The sequence below is a fragment of the Ornithorhynchus anatinus genome, chromosome X1 (assembly GCF_004115215.2).
Source record: "Ornithorhynchus anatinus isolate Pmale09 chromosome X1, mOrnAna1.pri.v4, whole genome shotgun sequence".
In the NCBI taxonomy this organism is placed as follows: domain Eukaryota; kingdom Metazoa; phylum Chordata; class Mammalia; order Monotremata; family Ornithorhynchidae; genus Ornithorhynchus; species Ornithorhynchus anatinus.
In genome coordinates, this window is record NC_041749.1 from 60,545,167 (window position 1) to 60,562,891 (window position 17,725).

Consider the following 17,725-nt stretch of genomic DNA (forward strand, 5'->3'; position numbering starts at 1 on the left):
TTGATTGTTTTCTTACATCCTTGTTTGTGCGTACATAATTGAATCAGGAGTTGTCTAGGTAGCAAAATTCAGTGACAGCTCATTGTTGCCAGTTGAGGTCCTTAGTAGTGTAAAGGGTGCTAGGTATGAGCTGGCACCCTGCTAAATGTTAATCCATGGTGCTTTACTGATTCTAAATAGGATTTCATAGTCACTTTCGTGCCTTCTCAGGTTTGTGCTTCTAGAGCACAGTAATGAGTGTGTATATTGAAGTGTCCATATAGTGATGAAATAACTTTCTATGATGCTTTTAACTTCAAGCACAGCTTGGTATTAAGTCCACTCTTGTTCATAGTGAAGTGTGAATGAGCTAGCAATCTGGAAGCTAGTGTTAGACTTCAGTGCCAACTTTCTGGGAATAACTCAACTCAATATTTCTATAATAATGATGTTAGGTGCTTCCTATATGCCAAAAACTGTACTAAATACTTTTGGGGCTCACAAGCTACATAGGAAGAACAGGTAATTCATCCCCAATTTTACATATGAGGAAACTGAGGCACAGACAAGTGAAGTGAAGAAGCCCACGGTCACACAGCAGGCAAGTGTTTAGAATTGCTTAAAAGTTTTGTATTCTAAAATATTGATTCTACATTCTTGAAGAAATAAAGCACAACTCTTTCAAACGCTTGACTTTCTAGACTTACAATTTATTTTCTTTCTTATTTTAGGAAGGTCTGTTCTTTTTTTGAATAGTTAGATATGCAGATGTATGTGGTGAGGTTAGGGAACAAGGTAGATATTTTTTTTTTCCATGCCCAACGTGGGAATTGATGTTATGAAAGAGAAGAGTGGAAAATCAAAAAACTGAGTAGTTAGACTTTATGGAAGTTACACATATACTTTTATCACTGAAGAAGTCATCAAGAGTAAACCTATAACAGTTTTATTTTACCAGTACAACTTGGGTCAGAAATAAATGTGAAACCATTTTCCAAGTATAATTCAATGAGCAGTCGTAATCTCCCGTAGGCCATAATTCTTTATTGTTACTTGTGATTGACACTTAGCTGCTTGTGATAATAGCCTGATCTTTACCAAGATTGTACTTTAACTTCAGGGTGTGTTATAATATCATGGAATTAATTCTTTGGACATTTGTCCTTACTGCGAAATAAATTTGCCATTTTTCTGGTCTTTTTCTTTCAAGGTTAATGATTCTGCTTAACCTAGGATAAAAGGGCATGGCCCAGTTATCTTGGGTCTTGATTCCTTCAACTTAGCTCAGTCTATCCTAAAGGTTGTCTTTCTGGTGAAAGGAAATTGAAAGATTCATCATTTCTACCAAGTATTTATTATGGCTCTGCACTTTCCCTGAATTAAATCCAGAAACTAGAATCTTTTCTCTGTTGCCATTTGTTGTTCTTGATTTGTTGCAATCTCTGTTGCTTTAGGTGGTCATCCATTATCTTTGATTCCTTTTTTCACTTTTTTTCTTTAAAAGTAAAGGTGCTCTTTTAAGAATTCAGCACTCATAATGGAGACGATATCATGTTTTGTCATTTTCCTTGTAAGAGGTACCTTTTTAGCTAACTAGTGGAGGCAAGTGGTGGAGATCCTTTTTTCCTAAAGTCTTAATGTAACTTTTGACTGTTCTTGGGCTTGCCACCTCTTTAACACAAAGTCAGTTACCAGAAGAGTGCAGATAATCACTAAATGCTGTACATAGTAATAGACTGTACATTCATCTTTGCTTGTAGTTAATTTATCACCAAGAGTTTGTCTTGGTGGAAAAATCTTGACTGAAAGTTGGTCTTGGTTGGAATTCTGTATTGAAGTTCAGTAGTTGCCTGTAACTATTGTAAGCCTTTGGTCTTTGACATTTGTTTAGCCTTGCTTTATGCAGATTGAAACCAATGCTGCAGTTTGATTTACGATCACAAACCTTGTCTTACAAGAGCATCATATGGCTTTGTCATATCCACTTTTTACTGGGCAACCATATTTGCCAAATGAGGGCAAATGCAGAATTGCTACTAAGTAAGAGTGCTTCCGGGGTAAAGTCTAAAAAGACAGGAGATTTCCCCCCTGACCCCCAAAAAACCCCCAAACCCACACACATACACACACAAATGGATTTCTGGTCACTTTATCCTTGAGGCAACATGAATAAAGAGAATAATTGTAGAAATGGTCATCTCAGGCAGTGGTTCTCAAAGATTTCAAACAGAAATGCCCTCAGATCTTACATTAAATTCCTGATATTTCCTCTCAACAGTTGGCCTCTAGATTTGTGTTTATAGCAAAGGCAGAGAGGCAGTGAGCCCAAGAGTAGTAGGAGGCAGCCCTTCATATAGGGAAGAAGATGGTTACCCAAGTGGACATGGGACTAGTAGGGGAGGAATAGTTGCTGGGGGTTGGGATAAAGTCAGGTCAGGGCAGCTACAGCTGGTGACCAGCTCTTGATGTTCTAGGCCTGCCAGTTCTCTCCCCTTTGCTTCTCTTTCCCCTCTCTTTCCTTTGCTCCTCTTCTTCCCCTTTCCCCTTCTCCTTCCCTCGTTCCCATCTTTTCCTTCTCTTTCCCATTTCCTATTGCCAGTTTTCCTCAATGCAAGAATGCCAGCCCCATGTGGGTGAATTAGGTATATATTTTAATCATTTATCTATTTGTATTTTTATATAGCTCTCCTTGAACCAAGAGCTTAAGCATTTGATATTTATTCTCCCCCCCACCACTGCCCCACCTCAACCTCACAGCACTTTTGTATATATCTATAAAGTATAAATTATTTATATTAATGTCTGTTTCCTCTAGACTGTAAGCTCGTTTTGGGCAGAACATGTGTCTACCAACTTTGTTGTATTGTACAAGTGCTTAGTACAGTGCTCTGCACACAGTAAGCATTCATAAATACCACTGATGATGATAACCATGCTGAACTACACTAAAACCTATGGTCCTCAGGGAGAAAGCCTAGCCTGTGCAATAGCCTATAGGTACGTTCTAAAGGACATAGTTTTCTTTATTAGGAAAACTTCAGTAAGGGATAGAGTATGACAATCTTCTCAAAGGTTTAGCTGAATATTTTTGCAGATTACTTTAAAACATATACAGATTGCCTTGTCAATCCATAATTATTTCACATCTTTTTCCCTTTTCCTTTGGGGACTCAACATACACATTTTGATTGCCCTCTTTCTTTAGTTAATGACTTGAGTAGTAACTGTATTGGAGTGAAAATTAAAGGTTGATAATTATGTTCAGGGTTTTATTGAAATTACTGCAACAATGCATGCCAGAGGTGATGTACTGTGCTTTCAAAGGCACAGATGGTGCAGAGATATTTGACTGTTTAGAAAAACTCTTTTGTAGTTTTGTACAGTAGTTTTATAATTTAAAAGTTCTGTCATAGTGAAGTATATAGGTTATTTTTGGAAGATATGTCTTCAAACTGAAATATGGCACTTTAGGATCTGTTGCTTGACAACATTTTCACTTGAAGGAAGCAGAATGATAAAGTAATATTGGGAATATGACAATTTTCCCATGACTTGTGCTTTTCATTGCTGACTGTAATGTAATTTAGAGGATAGATGGTATTCCTAAGCATATTTTGGTCTGAGAACACACACACAAAATCAGTGAGTAATACCCTTTTTAGAAGTTAAGGAGCAAAGTTGGCCCTTATTTCCCAGAGCAACATAAAGGAATTAACTGTAAAACAGGAACTGCTGTACTATAATTTTTGTGTAGCCTGAAAGTTAAACTTTGAATTCCCCATTGAACCAGTGCACAGGAAATGTTTTTAGAGATGATGTGCTGTCGCTGCAGGCCTTAGATAGAATAGTGCTGTACTTTTATAGATATAAAAGCTGTTCACATAGTACAATGGCCCAAGGCCACCTACTCTGATGAAGTCTTTCCAGCAAAGAAGAGCTTAAATAATGCTTGTCTTGATCAGTAAACTTCGAAGTTCTCCTTGTTCCTCCTGCCATTTTCTCTAATTAAATTGCCTGTTCTGTCAGCACCATTTATAGTGTTATAGTGGTGAGCCATTGAAATTAAAACCTCTTGATTCTCCCAGAACCTTAAATTACTGTCTCATGGTAAATCAGGCACTTTCATCTTCCAGAGCATTGAGAGGCTGTTAATGTACAGGTGCATGCATTGAGCATAAATAAGCCCTAGTGTTCTGAGAAGGTTAATGTGCCTTCAGAAGTTCCTAAGTTACCTACCAGAGAGTTACTTTAGGCATTGAGAGAATTAGCTCATCAATAACAATTGTAATATGAAAGTCAGGTTTCAGGATGAGGATATTGATGGGATTTTAATCATAGTTGAAAAGAGAGGTGACTGAATAAGCCTTTCCACAAAGTGTGTATATAAAGGTGCTTGCCTTGCTGTGGTGTTGCATTTCCTCCCCTTAAAGACACAGTAAAAGTGCATGAAAGGGAATGGAGAGCTGATTCCAAGGTGGTTTGCATACTTTGTTCTACGAAATGTTAATGAAGTTTAATCCTTTGAGATAATCCCATTCAGTGGCACTTTATAGGCAATTCTGTAAATGCTTGAAAATTGCAGTTCAAGCTGATTAACTGACTCATCCTGCCACTGGAGTGAACGAGACAAAATTTTCCACAGGGCAGGGAGTGGAGGGTAGGCACTAGGGATTACCTCAGATGACTGTCTGAGGGACCGGAGAAGTGGAGGAGGCATCCTGTAGGAGAGTAATTCAGCCCCTTTGCCTGGAAGTTAATGGAATTGATTGGACCCCTTGGGACAACCTCAGCCACAACTTGTTTATCATGGAAATCACAAATCTGTTGCAGCACTGGGGAGACAAATGGTTACCTATGTGTTGGAGGGGAAGGAGTGAAAGTGAAGTGGCTGGGAACATGTCAACAAGAAAAATCAATAGTATTTGAGTGCTTACTGTGTGCAGAACACTGTGCTAAGCATTTGGGAGAGTACAGTATATCAGAGTTGGTAGACACTGGTCCACAACAATCAATGGTATGTAATAATAATGATGATGGTATTTAAGTGCGTACTATGTGCCAAGCACTGTTCTAAGCCCTGGAGTAGATACAAGGTTATCAGGTTCTCCTGTGTGGAGCTCCCAGTCTTAATCCCAATTTTACAAATGAGGTAACTGAGGCACAGTGAAATTAAGTGACTTGCCCAAGGTCACAGCTGACAAGTGGCGGAGACAGGATTAGAACCCATGACCTCTGACTCCCAAGCCCGTGCTCTTTCCACTAAGCCACGCTGCTTATATTGAGTGTTTACTGTGTAAAAAGTTATAAGGTATATTAATATCTGTCTCCCCGTCTAGACTGTAAATTCGTTGTGGGCAGGGAACATGTCTACCAACTTTTTTTAAATTTATCAAGCACTTAGTACAATGCTCTGCACACACTAAGCGGCCTCCAGGCTTGCACCTTCTCCTGCCTTAAAATAGCACTACTTGGATGTCCTCATGTCACCTCAAACTTAACATGTCCAAAACAGAGCTCCATATTTTCCCACCCAAACCCTGTCCTCTTCCTGACTTTCCGATCACTGTAGATGGTAGCATTCATTCAATCGTATTTATTGAGCACTTACTGTGTGCAGAGCACTGTACTAAGCACTTGGGAAGTACTTTTCAACAACAGAAACAATACCTGCCCACAACGGGCTTATCTTTGACTCCTCTGTCATTCAACTCACATATTCAATCCATCACCAAGTCGTTTCAGTCCCAACTTCACAACATTGCTAAAATCTGCCCTTTCCTCTCCATCCAAACTGCTACCATGTTAATACAATAATTCATCCTATCCTGCCTAAAAAAAATACTGCATCAGCCTCCTTGCTGACCTCCCAACCTCCTGTCTTTCCTCACTCTAATCGATACTTCACTCCACTGCCCAGATCATTTTACTACAAAAACATTCAGGACATGTCACCGCCCCTTCTCAAAAATTTCCAGTAGTTGCCTATACACCTCCATATCAAACAAAAACTCCTCACCATTGGCTTTAAAGCACTCCATCACCTTGCCCCCTCCTACCTCACCTCGCTTCTCTCCTACATCCCAGCCCGCATACGTCACTCCTCTAGTGCTAACCTTCACACTGATCAGATTACTGCTCTCAACTCTACCCTCTCTACTCAACTCGCTCGCTCCCCTTTCCCTCCGCTGCTCTCGCTCCACTAACCCTCAACCCTGGATCTCTGCCGCTGCCCGCCTCCTTCGCTCTTATGCTCAAACTGCTGAGCGCTGCTGGCAAAAGTCTAAGCACCAAGCCAACCTTATTCACTTCAAATTTATCCTTTCCTGCCTTTACTCTGCCCTTTCCTCTGCCACGCAAAACTACTTTCCTTCCCTCATTGATGCCCGTGCGCATCACCCCTGCCAGTTGTTCCAGACTTTTAACTCTTTCCTCAGGCCCCCTGTTCCTCCCCCTCCCCCATCCCTCACCACCAACCATCTGGCCACCTACTTCATTATGAAAATTAACACTATCAGGTCTGAGCTTCCCAAAGTCACCCCTCCCCCTTCTCCATCCCCCCTGCTCTCAACCCTCTCCCCTACTTTCCCATCCTTCCCTGCAGTATCCTCAGAGGAGATCTCCTCCCTCCTCGCAAGTGCTACCCCCTCCACCTGTCCTTCGGGCCCCATTCCCGCTCACCTTATAAAAAACTAACGCCCCTTCCCTCCTCCCCTCCTTAACTTCTATCTTTAACCACTCACTCTCCAATGGCTTTTTCCCCTCTGCCTTCAAACATGCCCACCTCTCCCCCATCCTAAAAAAACCCCTATCTTAACCCCACTGCCCCCTCCAGTTATCGTCATATCTTCCTCCTGCCCTTCCTTTCCAAACTCCTAGAACGAGTCTACACTCACGGCATTGAATTCAACTCCAACTCCCTCGTGGACTCCCTGCAATCTGGCTTCCGTCCCCTCTACTCCACCCAAACTACCCTCTCAAAGGTCACTCATGACCTCCTTCTTGCCAAATCCAATGGCCCCTACTCTATCCTAATCCTCCTCGACCTTCTCGACCTTTGACACTGAAACACAACCCCTTCTCCTACACACTTTATCTCACCTTGACTTCATGGACTCTATCCTCTCCTGGTTCTCCTCTTATTTTTCTGGCCATTCATTCTCGGTCTCCTTTGCGGGCTCCTCTTCCCCCTCCCCCTCCCATCCACTAACTATAGGGGTTCCTCAAGGATCAGTTCTTGACCCTCTTCTGTTCTCCATCTATACTCACTCCCTTGGTGAACTTATTCACTCCCATAGCTTCAACTATCATCTCTACACAGATGACACCCAAATCTACATCTCCTCCCCTGTTCTCTCCTCCTCCCTCCAGGCTCGTATCTCCTCCTGCCTCCAGGACGTCTCCACCTGGATGTCTGCCTGCCACCTAAAAGTCAACATGTCTAAAACTGAGCTCCTTATCTTTCCTCCCAACCCCTGTCCTCTTCCTGACTTCTCTGGTCACTATGGACAGCACGACCATCCTTCCCGTCTCACAGGCCCGCAACCTTGGTGTCATCCTTGACTCTGCTCACCCCACACATCCAATCCGTCACCAACACCTGCAGGTCTCATCTTTACAATATTGCCAAGATCTGCCCTTTCCTCTCCATCCAAACTGCTAGCGTGCTGGTACAAGCTCTCCTAATATCCGATTGGATTATTGTGGTAGCCTCCTGTCTCTCCCCACTCCAGTCTATTCTTCATTCTGCTGCCCAAATCATCTTCCTACAGAAACACTATGGGCATGTCACTCCCCTCTTCAAAAACCTCCAGTGGTTGCCTGTTAACCTTTGCACGAAACAAAAACTCCTCACTCTTGGCTTCAAAGCTCTCCATCACCTTGCCCCCTCCTACCTCTCCTCCCTTCTCTCTTTCTACTGCCCACCCCGTACACTCCGCTCCTTTGCCGTTGACCTCCTTACTGTCCCCCGTTCACGCCTGTCCTGCCATCGACCCCTGGCCTATATCCTACCGCTGTTCTGGAATGCCCTCCCTCCTCACATCTGCCAAGCTAACTCTCTTTCCCTCTTCAAAGCCCTACTGAGAGCTCACCTCCTCCAGGAGGTCTTCCCAGACTGAGCCTCCCCTTCCCCTCTGCTCCTCCTCCCCTCCTCTTCCCCTCCCCCGCCCTCTGCTCTTCCCCCTTCCCCTCCCCTCATCACTGTACTTGTTTGTATATATTATTACCCTATTTATTTTGTTAGAGGTGTATATCTCCATGATTCTATTTATCTTGATGATTTTGTCTTGTTTTGTTCTGTTTTGCTTTGCTGTTGTCTCCCCCGTTTTGACTGTGAGCCCATTATTGGGCAGGGATTGTCTCTATTGTCAAATTGTACATTCCGAGCAGTTAGTACACTGCTCTGCACATAGTAAGCGCTCAAATACTATTGAATGAATGAATGAATGAACTGTGCCTCCATCTTGCCTGTCTCACCACTGACCCCTAGCCCACATCTTGCCTCTGGCCTGGAGCACCCTCCCTCCTCAAATTTGACAATTACTCTCCCCCGCCTTCAAAGCCTTACTGAAGGCACCTCTCCTCCAAGGAGGCCTTTCCAGACTAAGCCCCACTTTTCCTCATCTCCCACTCCTTTCTGTGTCACCCTGATTTGCTCCCTTTGCTCTCCTCAATGCATGATTTTATATATATATATACGTATATATATATGTAATTCTGTTTATATTGATGCCTATTTACTTGTTTTGAGGTCAATCTCCCCCCTTTTAGACTGTAAGGCTGGTGTGGGCAGGGATTATCTCTGTTGCTGAATTGTACTTTCCAAGTGCTTAGTACAGTGCTCTGCACACAGTAGTGCTCAATAAATACGATTGAATGAATGGAAAGAGCATGGGCCTGGGAGTCAGAGAACCTGGCTTCTAATCCTGGCTCTGCTACTTGTCAGCTGTGTGACCTTTGGCAAGTCACTTAATTTCTCTGTGTCTCAATTTCCTCATCTGTAAAATGGGGATTAAATCTATGCCTATTTAAACTGTGAGCACCATGTCACTTAATCTGTTTTATAACAGATAGTAGCTGGAGATAGTAGATGGGTTTATACAATTTGGGCTGCTGGGAATTAACCTGTGAAGGTGTGAATATGGGAAGGGCTGTTGTCATTCAGATTTGAGATGGGAACAAATTCCAAAGCAAGGGAACAGTATGAGTGAGGAGATGGAGGTGGGAATGTCAATATCGAGATAGTTACAAGGTTAGTAACTGTAAGAGAGTGAACCCTGTGAAGCATGGATGTGTCTTGTCTTGATTGGAGAGCCTTAAAGCCAGTTGTGAGGAGTTATTTTTGCTTGATGCAGTAACTCAGGAAGCTAGTGGAGGGCTTGAAAAGTGGAGAGATTTATGCCAAGCAAAGTTTTAAGGAGATGATTCCTTCAGCAGCATATAGTAAAGATTGGATGTGGGAGAATCCAGAGGCAGGGAGACCAGCAAGAAGGCTGACAGAGTAATCTAGTAGTGATTTGCCAAGAATTTGTACTAGGGTGGTAGCTGTTTGGATGGAGAGAGGAAGGAGTGTCTGGAAGATGTGATCTTTTCAGGGGTTAAGTCCAGTGCATTGTAGCAGTAAGAGCTCAATAACTACTATTACTATTGCTTCTATAGAGTTTATAAAATGTGGAATACTATAAAATACTAATTTAAAACTTGAAAAGTGACTGAAAATCTCACATAAAAAAGCATTGTTAAATATAATCTGGATTTTCCAGAGTGAGAAAAATGAATTCACTATTCCCTGGATTAGCAGAATGCTGATTCAATTACTGTGTCAGCCTATGGGTTTATATCTGCATTCTCTGTCCATTTGGTTTTTAAGATGTAGGGCAATAGCTTTCATGGTAGTTTTTCATTAGGGTCAATATGTATTATATCCATGAAGCAAGAATGTGAATCAATGGCAATTAGTTTGTAGCAGATTGCATTAACATTTTCAAAATTAATACAGTGAACATTCTAATGAAAAGGAATTGATCCCGACCATATTGTGTCTGTTATTTAGTGTCAATCAAATGTTCTTTTCACACAGATCCTTTTTCTTAGTAATGGCTTTAAAATTGGCATGTCACCGTAGTCTTAATTTATTGATTCAACTCTTTTCTTCACCCCCACCCCCTGCATTTTAGTTTTGGAGGTGGTCCTAGAAAATAGCATACTTTTATGTTTTCTTTAATGTTGTATTTTTTTCTCCTTCAGGGTGCTTTTGTTTTGCAGGCTAAATATTTCAAGCAATATTGAACACATCTCTTTGGAAAAGGTAGTCAATACAGTATTCAGTTGATGTAGTCTCCTTACAGTTATGTGGCTTTTTTTTTCTTTCCCCAGAGTGCAAACCTTTTTCACTTTGTAGATCAAGTCCTGAAAAATATGTGCTTCTTTTTTCCATTTGCAGCAGAATGGAACAATCCAGTATGGATGGTACATGTCTTTAAGATTTAAGATCAAAGTGAAAATTTGAGGGAAATTCCCACTCTATAAAAATAAAAGTATAGAAATAATGAAGTAGTTAAACTGATCCATCTCTTTTTTTTTTAATTTCTCATTGACTTTGTTTAGTAAAAAATTCCCAGGGCTGAGAGTGGTGATCGGATGGTACAATATGCTGTATGTAGTGTGAACATCTTATTTTAACAAAGCCACTCTGGGAGTAACAAAACCCCACAAACTGTCTTCTTTGTCCCCTTCACCCTTCTCTCGGAAGCTACCCGAAAAACCAAAATTACTGAAGCGTGAAAAAATCATAGAGACTTGGGTGGCAGACAATACTGTATCTTTTGAATTTTTTTATTGGTTATACAAATGAAAATCTAAAAACTAAATTCAGTACAGACAAGCTTCAATTATTCAGGGACTGACTATCCAACCCAGTGTGTCTGTACTCTTCTTCATCCTTGCTCCAACTGTTTTTAATTCACAGATCATTAACACTTCCAGAGGAGGAGCAAGAAAGGAAAGAGGTGAAACATAAAATTGGTCAATTTTACTAACTAGCAGCTCTGGGAATGTGATTTGAGGGGAAGGAGGTGAGAAACAGTGGCTAAAATGAGAATTCTAAATTGAGTTTATCCATGTTATCCCTGTTGCTTATTGACATAGAATCAATCATTCATATTTGAGCACTTTCCATGCATGGAACACTGTTACTAAGTGCTTAGAGTAATAATAATAATAATGATTATGGCATTTAAGCACTTACTGTGTGCCAGGCACTGTACTAAATGCTGGGATGGGTACAAGCAAATTGGGGTGGGTACAAGCCATGTGGGGCTCAATACACCAGAGTTGGTAGACACATTTCTTGCCCACAGGGAGTTTACAGCTTAGAGGAGCAGATAGACTTTAATATAAATAAGTAGATTACAAATATGTACAAAAGTGCTGTGGGGCTGAAGGTGAAGTGAAAAAAGGGTGCAAATGCAAGGGCAGCACAGAAGGGAGTGGGAGACAAGGAAATGAGGGCCTAGATGGGGCAGGCCTTTTGGAGGAGGTATGCCTTCAATAAGGCTTTAAAGGTAGGAAGAGTGATCAACTGTCGGATATGAAGGGTAAAGGAGTTTCCTGTCCAGAGACGGGATGTTGGTGAGGGGTTGGTGGCAAGAAAGCAGAGCACTGCACTCACACCTAACATTTAGAAACTTCATAAGTCAATTCCTGCAATGAGTTTTTTCTTGTGGTTGAAGCAACCAAGTGCATTCCAAAATATTTTTGACAGAAAAATGGTCATGCATGACATCTTCCTGTAAATAGATTCATTTTCCTCCCCTTTTTTTTTAGAAACTATTTTGTATGTTGCCAGCTTGAGAAAAGCATGAGGCCTTAGTAGCTCAGTTGACTGTTGCATGAACTGTTGATAATGGGCGTTACACTTTTGTGTCTCATTTTTCTAGGCTGTTCAATTAACCCCCCGACGATGGCTGAACCTGCAGGAATTCCAAAGCAAAAAACTGATGGCAGACCATGGGGTTAAAGTTCAGAGATTCTTCGTGGCTGACACTGCAAATGATGCCCTTGAGGCTGCAAAGAGATTAAGTAAGTTGACTGGTAATGGGTAGGATATGCTTTCCGAGATTAGTGAATTCACCAGTCCAGGCAGTAAATTGCTCTGTATTAAATGGTATTTGTGCATAATGTTCACATTGACATATAGAGGACTGTGATTTGTGGAATCATCAAGTTAGTAAACATTTGGTCTTTCACTTCACATGTGAAGAGAGCTAATGAGTTGGTACTCAGTGTTTCTCTGAATTTTAGTGTTGGTCTTTTAATATAGCTTTAAAAAAAAATGCATTTTCCATGGAATACTCTAACTCATTTGTATCCGCTGTAATCATCCAGAAACTTAGTGTCATTTTAAGTGGTTGCTTAGGCAAATGTCCTTATGGCATAATGGAATAATTGTGCAACTACTGTGCCAAACTTCCTGCTTTTTCCTTTGTACAACAAAAATGCTCCACAGCAAAGAAGCCAATATTTGCTGAAGTGAAACACAAGATTTTTTTTTTCTTTTTTTGGCATTCTTTTCAATTAAAGGATTTTTTTCAAAAACTTATTTCTTTTCAAGACAAAATATTTTGGTGGACTAGTTTCTCCAAAATTCAACTTATTCCCTAGTAGTGCTTGTTAGGTGCCTGAGTTGATATATTTTCTCTTTCAGGCTCCTGGCCTATCAGTGGGGCACTTACAAATGATGTAATATACTTAACTACACTAGTGTTTCTCTCCTTCATAATCAGTAATCAATCAGAAACGTTTATTGTGCAGCCACCAGTGCCTTGTATGAACAGGGACCAGAGCAAGGGTCTTATGAGTCCTGAACCGAAAGGCTGGGCTGGATACCAAAAACTCCAGAGGCTATGACATCCTCTGGTTTCCTTGTCCGTTCCCCTCCCGCGCCACCTCCCCTCCCCCAACACACACACATACTTCTCCCCCACAACAAGGGATGGGCCATCTTCTAGACTTAGATGCCTCAGTCACCAAATGCATCATGGGCTAGTGTCTCTTCAGGACTTGAGTAGCTCCTTTTTCAGAAAAGTAAAAATTATGGTGGTATAGCCTAAATCTTCTAGAAGATTATTTTTTGCATTGGAGTATTTTAGCATATAATGCCTGTGAAAATATTTTGGCATTCAAAAAGAGCATGCATTAACCTGTTATCAAAAATTCAAAGGAAAAGCCAAAGAAGTTATTAGAAATGTAATTGTATTGCAAAGATTGGCAAATGGTTAAACTGTGTGTAAGTAGTAGGATGGATCACAGTCCTTCACTTTTCACTGAAAGAAATTTCAATTTCGTTAATTACAAGATCTCAGAAAAATGCCTCTGACCATTAAAGCTGGACCACTTTTTTTTTTTTGGTGGTATTTGTTAAGCACTTTGTACTAAGCGCTAGGGTAGATAAAAGATAATCAGGTTGGACACAGTCCCTGTCCCACATTAAACTCCATATCTTCCCACCAAAACCCAGTCCTCCCCCTGACTCACCCCCACACCCCCTTTATGGTATTTGTTAATGACTTACTTTTGCTAGGTACTGTATTAAGTGCTGGGGTGGATACAAATTAAATTGGACACAGTTCCTGTACCACATGGGGACCTCACTTTTAATCTCCATTTTACAGATGCAGTAACTAAGGCACAGAGAAGTTAAGTGCCTTGCCCTTGGTCACACCACACTTTACACCCAATTCCATTGTGTAGGAAGTTACGATCCTGCGATCCCTATGTTAAGGAAAACTACAGTTGCTGTTCTCATGCACCCAACTGTTTGTTCTGAAATAGCATTTTGCCGTAGCCAGAAAAATGATCCCTAATCCTGCTGTTGAGTTCTATCTAAAATGTGTGGTGGAAACATGCTGGTTGGCACAACTGATTGCATATGAAATTCCAAAGTAAATCAGCCTATAATTTGTTTCCACATCTACCAAATTGAGGCCAAATTTTATTTGTTGTTTTAGTGGTATTTAACTGCTTACTATGTGCCAGGCACTGTACTAAACTCTGGGGTAGAAACAGATTAATCAGCTTGCAGACACAGTTCATGTCCCAAATGGGGCTTACAGTTCTAATCCCCATTTTACAGATGAGGTAACTGAAGCACCAAGAATTTAAGTGACTTGCCCAGGGTACACAGCGGACCAGTATTGGAGCTGAGATTAGAATCCAGATCATCCTGATTCCCATTCTTGTGCTCTATCCACTAGGCCATGCTCAACTCTTTATTTCTCTTGTCTACTCTCTTGGGTAAGTCCAAAAGAACAATTTAACAACCAAAAAGTAGATAGCGTGGCACCTGGAGAGTTTCTAGTACTCTACCAGTTTCAACTATGGGAGGGAGAGTCAAGCAGAGGCCTGTTCATTCCATTCCTAGCTTGGGCAGTGGCTAGTGAGTGGAAGGCAATCTGCTAGAAGTCAAAACTCACCTGTGCTGGGCAGCAGCGGCATGGGAGAGAGTCGAGGGCAGAGACTCAAGTGTACTGCACGGAAGGAGGCAATGGTGAACCGCTTCTATATTTTTACTAAGAAAACTCTATGGATACCCTACGAGAATGATTGCTGATAGAGGAGGGGTGTTCTGGGAGAGCTGAGTCACTATGGGTTGGCGAAGACTCGACAGCATAAGACAAGACGAGTGGCATAAACAGGACGATTGAAAGGCTGTTGGATATTCCTAAACCTGGGGAATAAGATACTGAATAATTGGGTGCTAATAGAATTTATCTCAAGATATTTTCAATCTTAAAATTCTAAAGAAAAATACACAGTAAGTCGATTTGATTTATACTATTTTTATTTTATAAGCTATTTTAAGCATTTTTCAAAGTCTGTTTTTTGCCTCATATACCTTGCTGACAGGGCACTTGGACCCTAGAGCTCATCCTCTAGACGGTAAGGCTGATGTGGGCAGGGAATGTGTCTATTATATTGTACTCTCCCAAGCACTTAGTACCATGCTCTGCAGAAAGCACTCAATAAATACAATGTATTGACTGACTTGCAATACCTTCTTTGGACCTCACAATGACTCATTTCCTATCAATCAGCGGTATTTGAGCCCTATACTCAGCACTTGGGAGAGTACAATAGAGAAGATAGACATGATCCCAGTCTAAAAGGATCTTAGAATAGAGGGGAGCTGTGTTAAAATACATTACAGATGGCTATGTACATAAGTTCTGGGTGAATGAGGTGAAGATCAAAGTGCTTAGGTGATGCAGAAGGGAGGACAAATACGGGAAGTGACATGGAAGTTAGGACAATCAGGGAAGGCTTCTTGGAGGAGATATGATTTGAGTAGGGCTTTGAAGATAGGGGAAGAGGTGATCTGCCGGATATTAATGGGGAGGGAGTTCCAGGACAGGGAAAGGATGTGGGCCAAGACATCCATGACTAAATAGACAAGATTTAGTGTACAGTAAGTAGGTTGGTGTTAAAGGAATGAAGGGTGCAGGTTGAGTTGCAGTAAATCAGTGGGGTTAGGTAGGAGGAGAGTTCATTGCCTTAAAGCCTCTGAGATTTGTTTGTGGGGATGCGAAGTTTTTGAGGAGTGTGAAGGTGTGGACTTAATTTTTTGTTTTGTTTTATTTTTTAGATAACTGATCTGGGCAGCACAGTGAAGTATAGAGTGGGGAAGGAAGAGATAGACAGGCCAATGAGGAGGCTGATTCAGTAGTCAAGGCTAAATGTAAGAGTTTGGATGAAGAGAAAGGGGGTGGATTCTAGAGATGTTGTGAAGGTAGAACCAACTGCATTTGGTAACAGGTGGACTGAATGAAGGAGATGAGTCCAGAATTATGACTTTGTGAGGTCGAGGATAGTCATGTAAATGGGAAAGTAGAAGAGGACAAGGCTTGGGTGGGAAGATGAGTTCTGTTTTGGACATGTAGCGGTGTTGGCGGGACATCCCAGTAAAGATGCCCTGAAGGCAGGAGGAAATATGAAACTGCAGAAAAGGTGGTTGGGTCAAGAGAAGTAGATGTGGAATTCATCCATGGAGAAGTTGACTATCATTTCTTGAAAAAGTTTAGATCCTAAACCTTTTATATCCTTCTATCTGCATTCCCCATTCTTCTACTTTTACCCCTCCCCCTCCAAAAAAAACCCCACTCTTCCAAAACCTTTTTCAGCTTCATGACATATAAGTTTGATCTATTTTCCTGAGAAAACAGATGTAAAAGGGGATGATAAATTGGTAAACGATCTACAAGGGGGAGCCAAAATTGAAAACAGAGGTGTGGTAGTGGGTGCTTTTTTAAATTTTTTTGTTGTTGTTGTTAAGTGCTTACTGTACTAAGTGCTGGGGTAGCACATAGTGCTTAAATTGTCTTGTCTCATGCTGTCACGTCATCTCCGACCCATAGTGACTCCATGGACACATTTGCCCCAGAACGCCCCACCTCCATCTGCAATCGTTCTGGTAAGTGGATCCATAGAGTTTTCTTGGTTAAAAAAAAAAATATGGAAATGGTTTACCATTGACTCCTTTCTCACAGTAAAATTGAGTCTCTGCCCTCGACTCATTCCCATGCTGCTGCTGCCCCGCACAGGGGAGCTTTCACTTGTAGCAGATTGCATTCCACTTGCTAGCCATTGCTCAAGCTAGGAATGGAATGGATATGCCCCTGCCTGACTCTCCCTCCCATAGCTGAGACTGGCAGAGTACTGGAAACTCTCCAAGTGCAATCCTTAGAACAGTGCCCAGCGCTTAGAACAGTGCTCGGCACATAGTAAGCGCTTAACAAATACCAACATTATTAATCCTGAGGGTGCTTAACAAATACCATAAAAAACTCCCAAAAAACCCACTACCAGGTGAGATCATTGTAGAAAAGGGAAGTATCTTTTTTTCTTCGGCTGTATTCTCCCAGTCAGTGCAATGCATTATACCCAGTGGGCACTCAGTATCTTCATGACTCTTAATTGATGAATTAATGAAAATAAAACACACAAAGCAAGCATGGCCTAGTGTCAAAAGCACAGCCTGGGCAGAGGACCTAGGTTCTAATCCAGCTCTAATCCAGACACTTGTCTGCTGTGTAACCTTGGGCAAGGCACTTTGCTTCTCTGTGCCTCAGTTACCTCATCTGTAAAATGGGGATTAAAGCTGTGAGCCCTATGTGGGACAGGGACTGTGTCCAACCTGATTATCTAACCCAGTGCTTAGTACAATGCGTGGCCCATAGTAAAAATAATAATAATGATGATCGTGTTTGTTAAACCCTTATTGTATGCCAGGTACTGTTCTAAGCACTGGGGGAGATACCAGGTAATCAGGTTGGACACAGTCCCTGTCCCACATGGGGCTCACAGTTTTGATCCCCATTTTACAGATGAGGTTATTGAGGCCCAGAGAAGTGAAGTGACTTGCCCGAAGTCACAAAGCAGACAAGTGGTGGAGCCGGGATGAAAGCCCAAGTCCTCTGACTCCCGTACTCATGTTCTATCTACTAGGCCATGCTGTTTCTCTTGTTAAAAGTAAATGGCATGATTTTTTTTATAGTTAGGTGGAGCTTTTCTTTTTGCCCGTTAATGAGAGAAAATTGATAAAACTAGCAAATATCAGAGCGAGAAAACCTGAACTAACAGTTTGACTCCATATTATTTTGCATGGCTTATTTATTAAATAGCAAGAATGAGTGGGTTGAAGATAAAAATTCTGCTGTAGTTTCACCCTCAAAAGGGCAGGGATCATGTCTAC

General features: G+C 41.5%; 1 protein-coding gene and 1 non-coding gene across 2 annotated transcripts in view; one reads left to right on the plus strand and one right to left on the minus strand.

Annotated features, from left to right (window-relative positions):
* Window positions 1-17,725, plus strand: part of SUCLG2 (succinate-CoA ligase GDP-forming subunit beta) — a 251,627-nt gene that overhangs the window by 50,300 nt on the left and 183,602 nt on the right. Inside the window, exon 2 of the mRNA XM_029050832.2 lies at window positions 11,916-12,057. Coding sequence (XP_028906665.1) covers window positions 11,916-12,057 — 142 coding nt within the window. The remainder of the gene's footprint in view (window positions 1-11,915; window positions 12,058-17,725) is intronic.
* LOC114807270 lies at window positions 16,585-16,722 on the minus strand. The gene has a single exon (XR_003755321.1). It is a non-coding gene; the product is annotated as a small nucleolar RNA SNORA7 (small nucleolar RNA).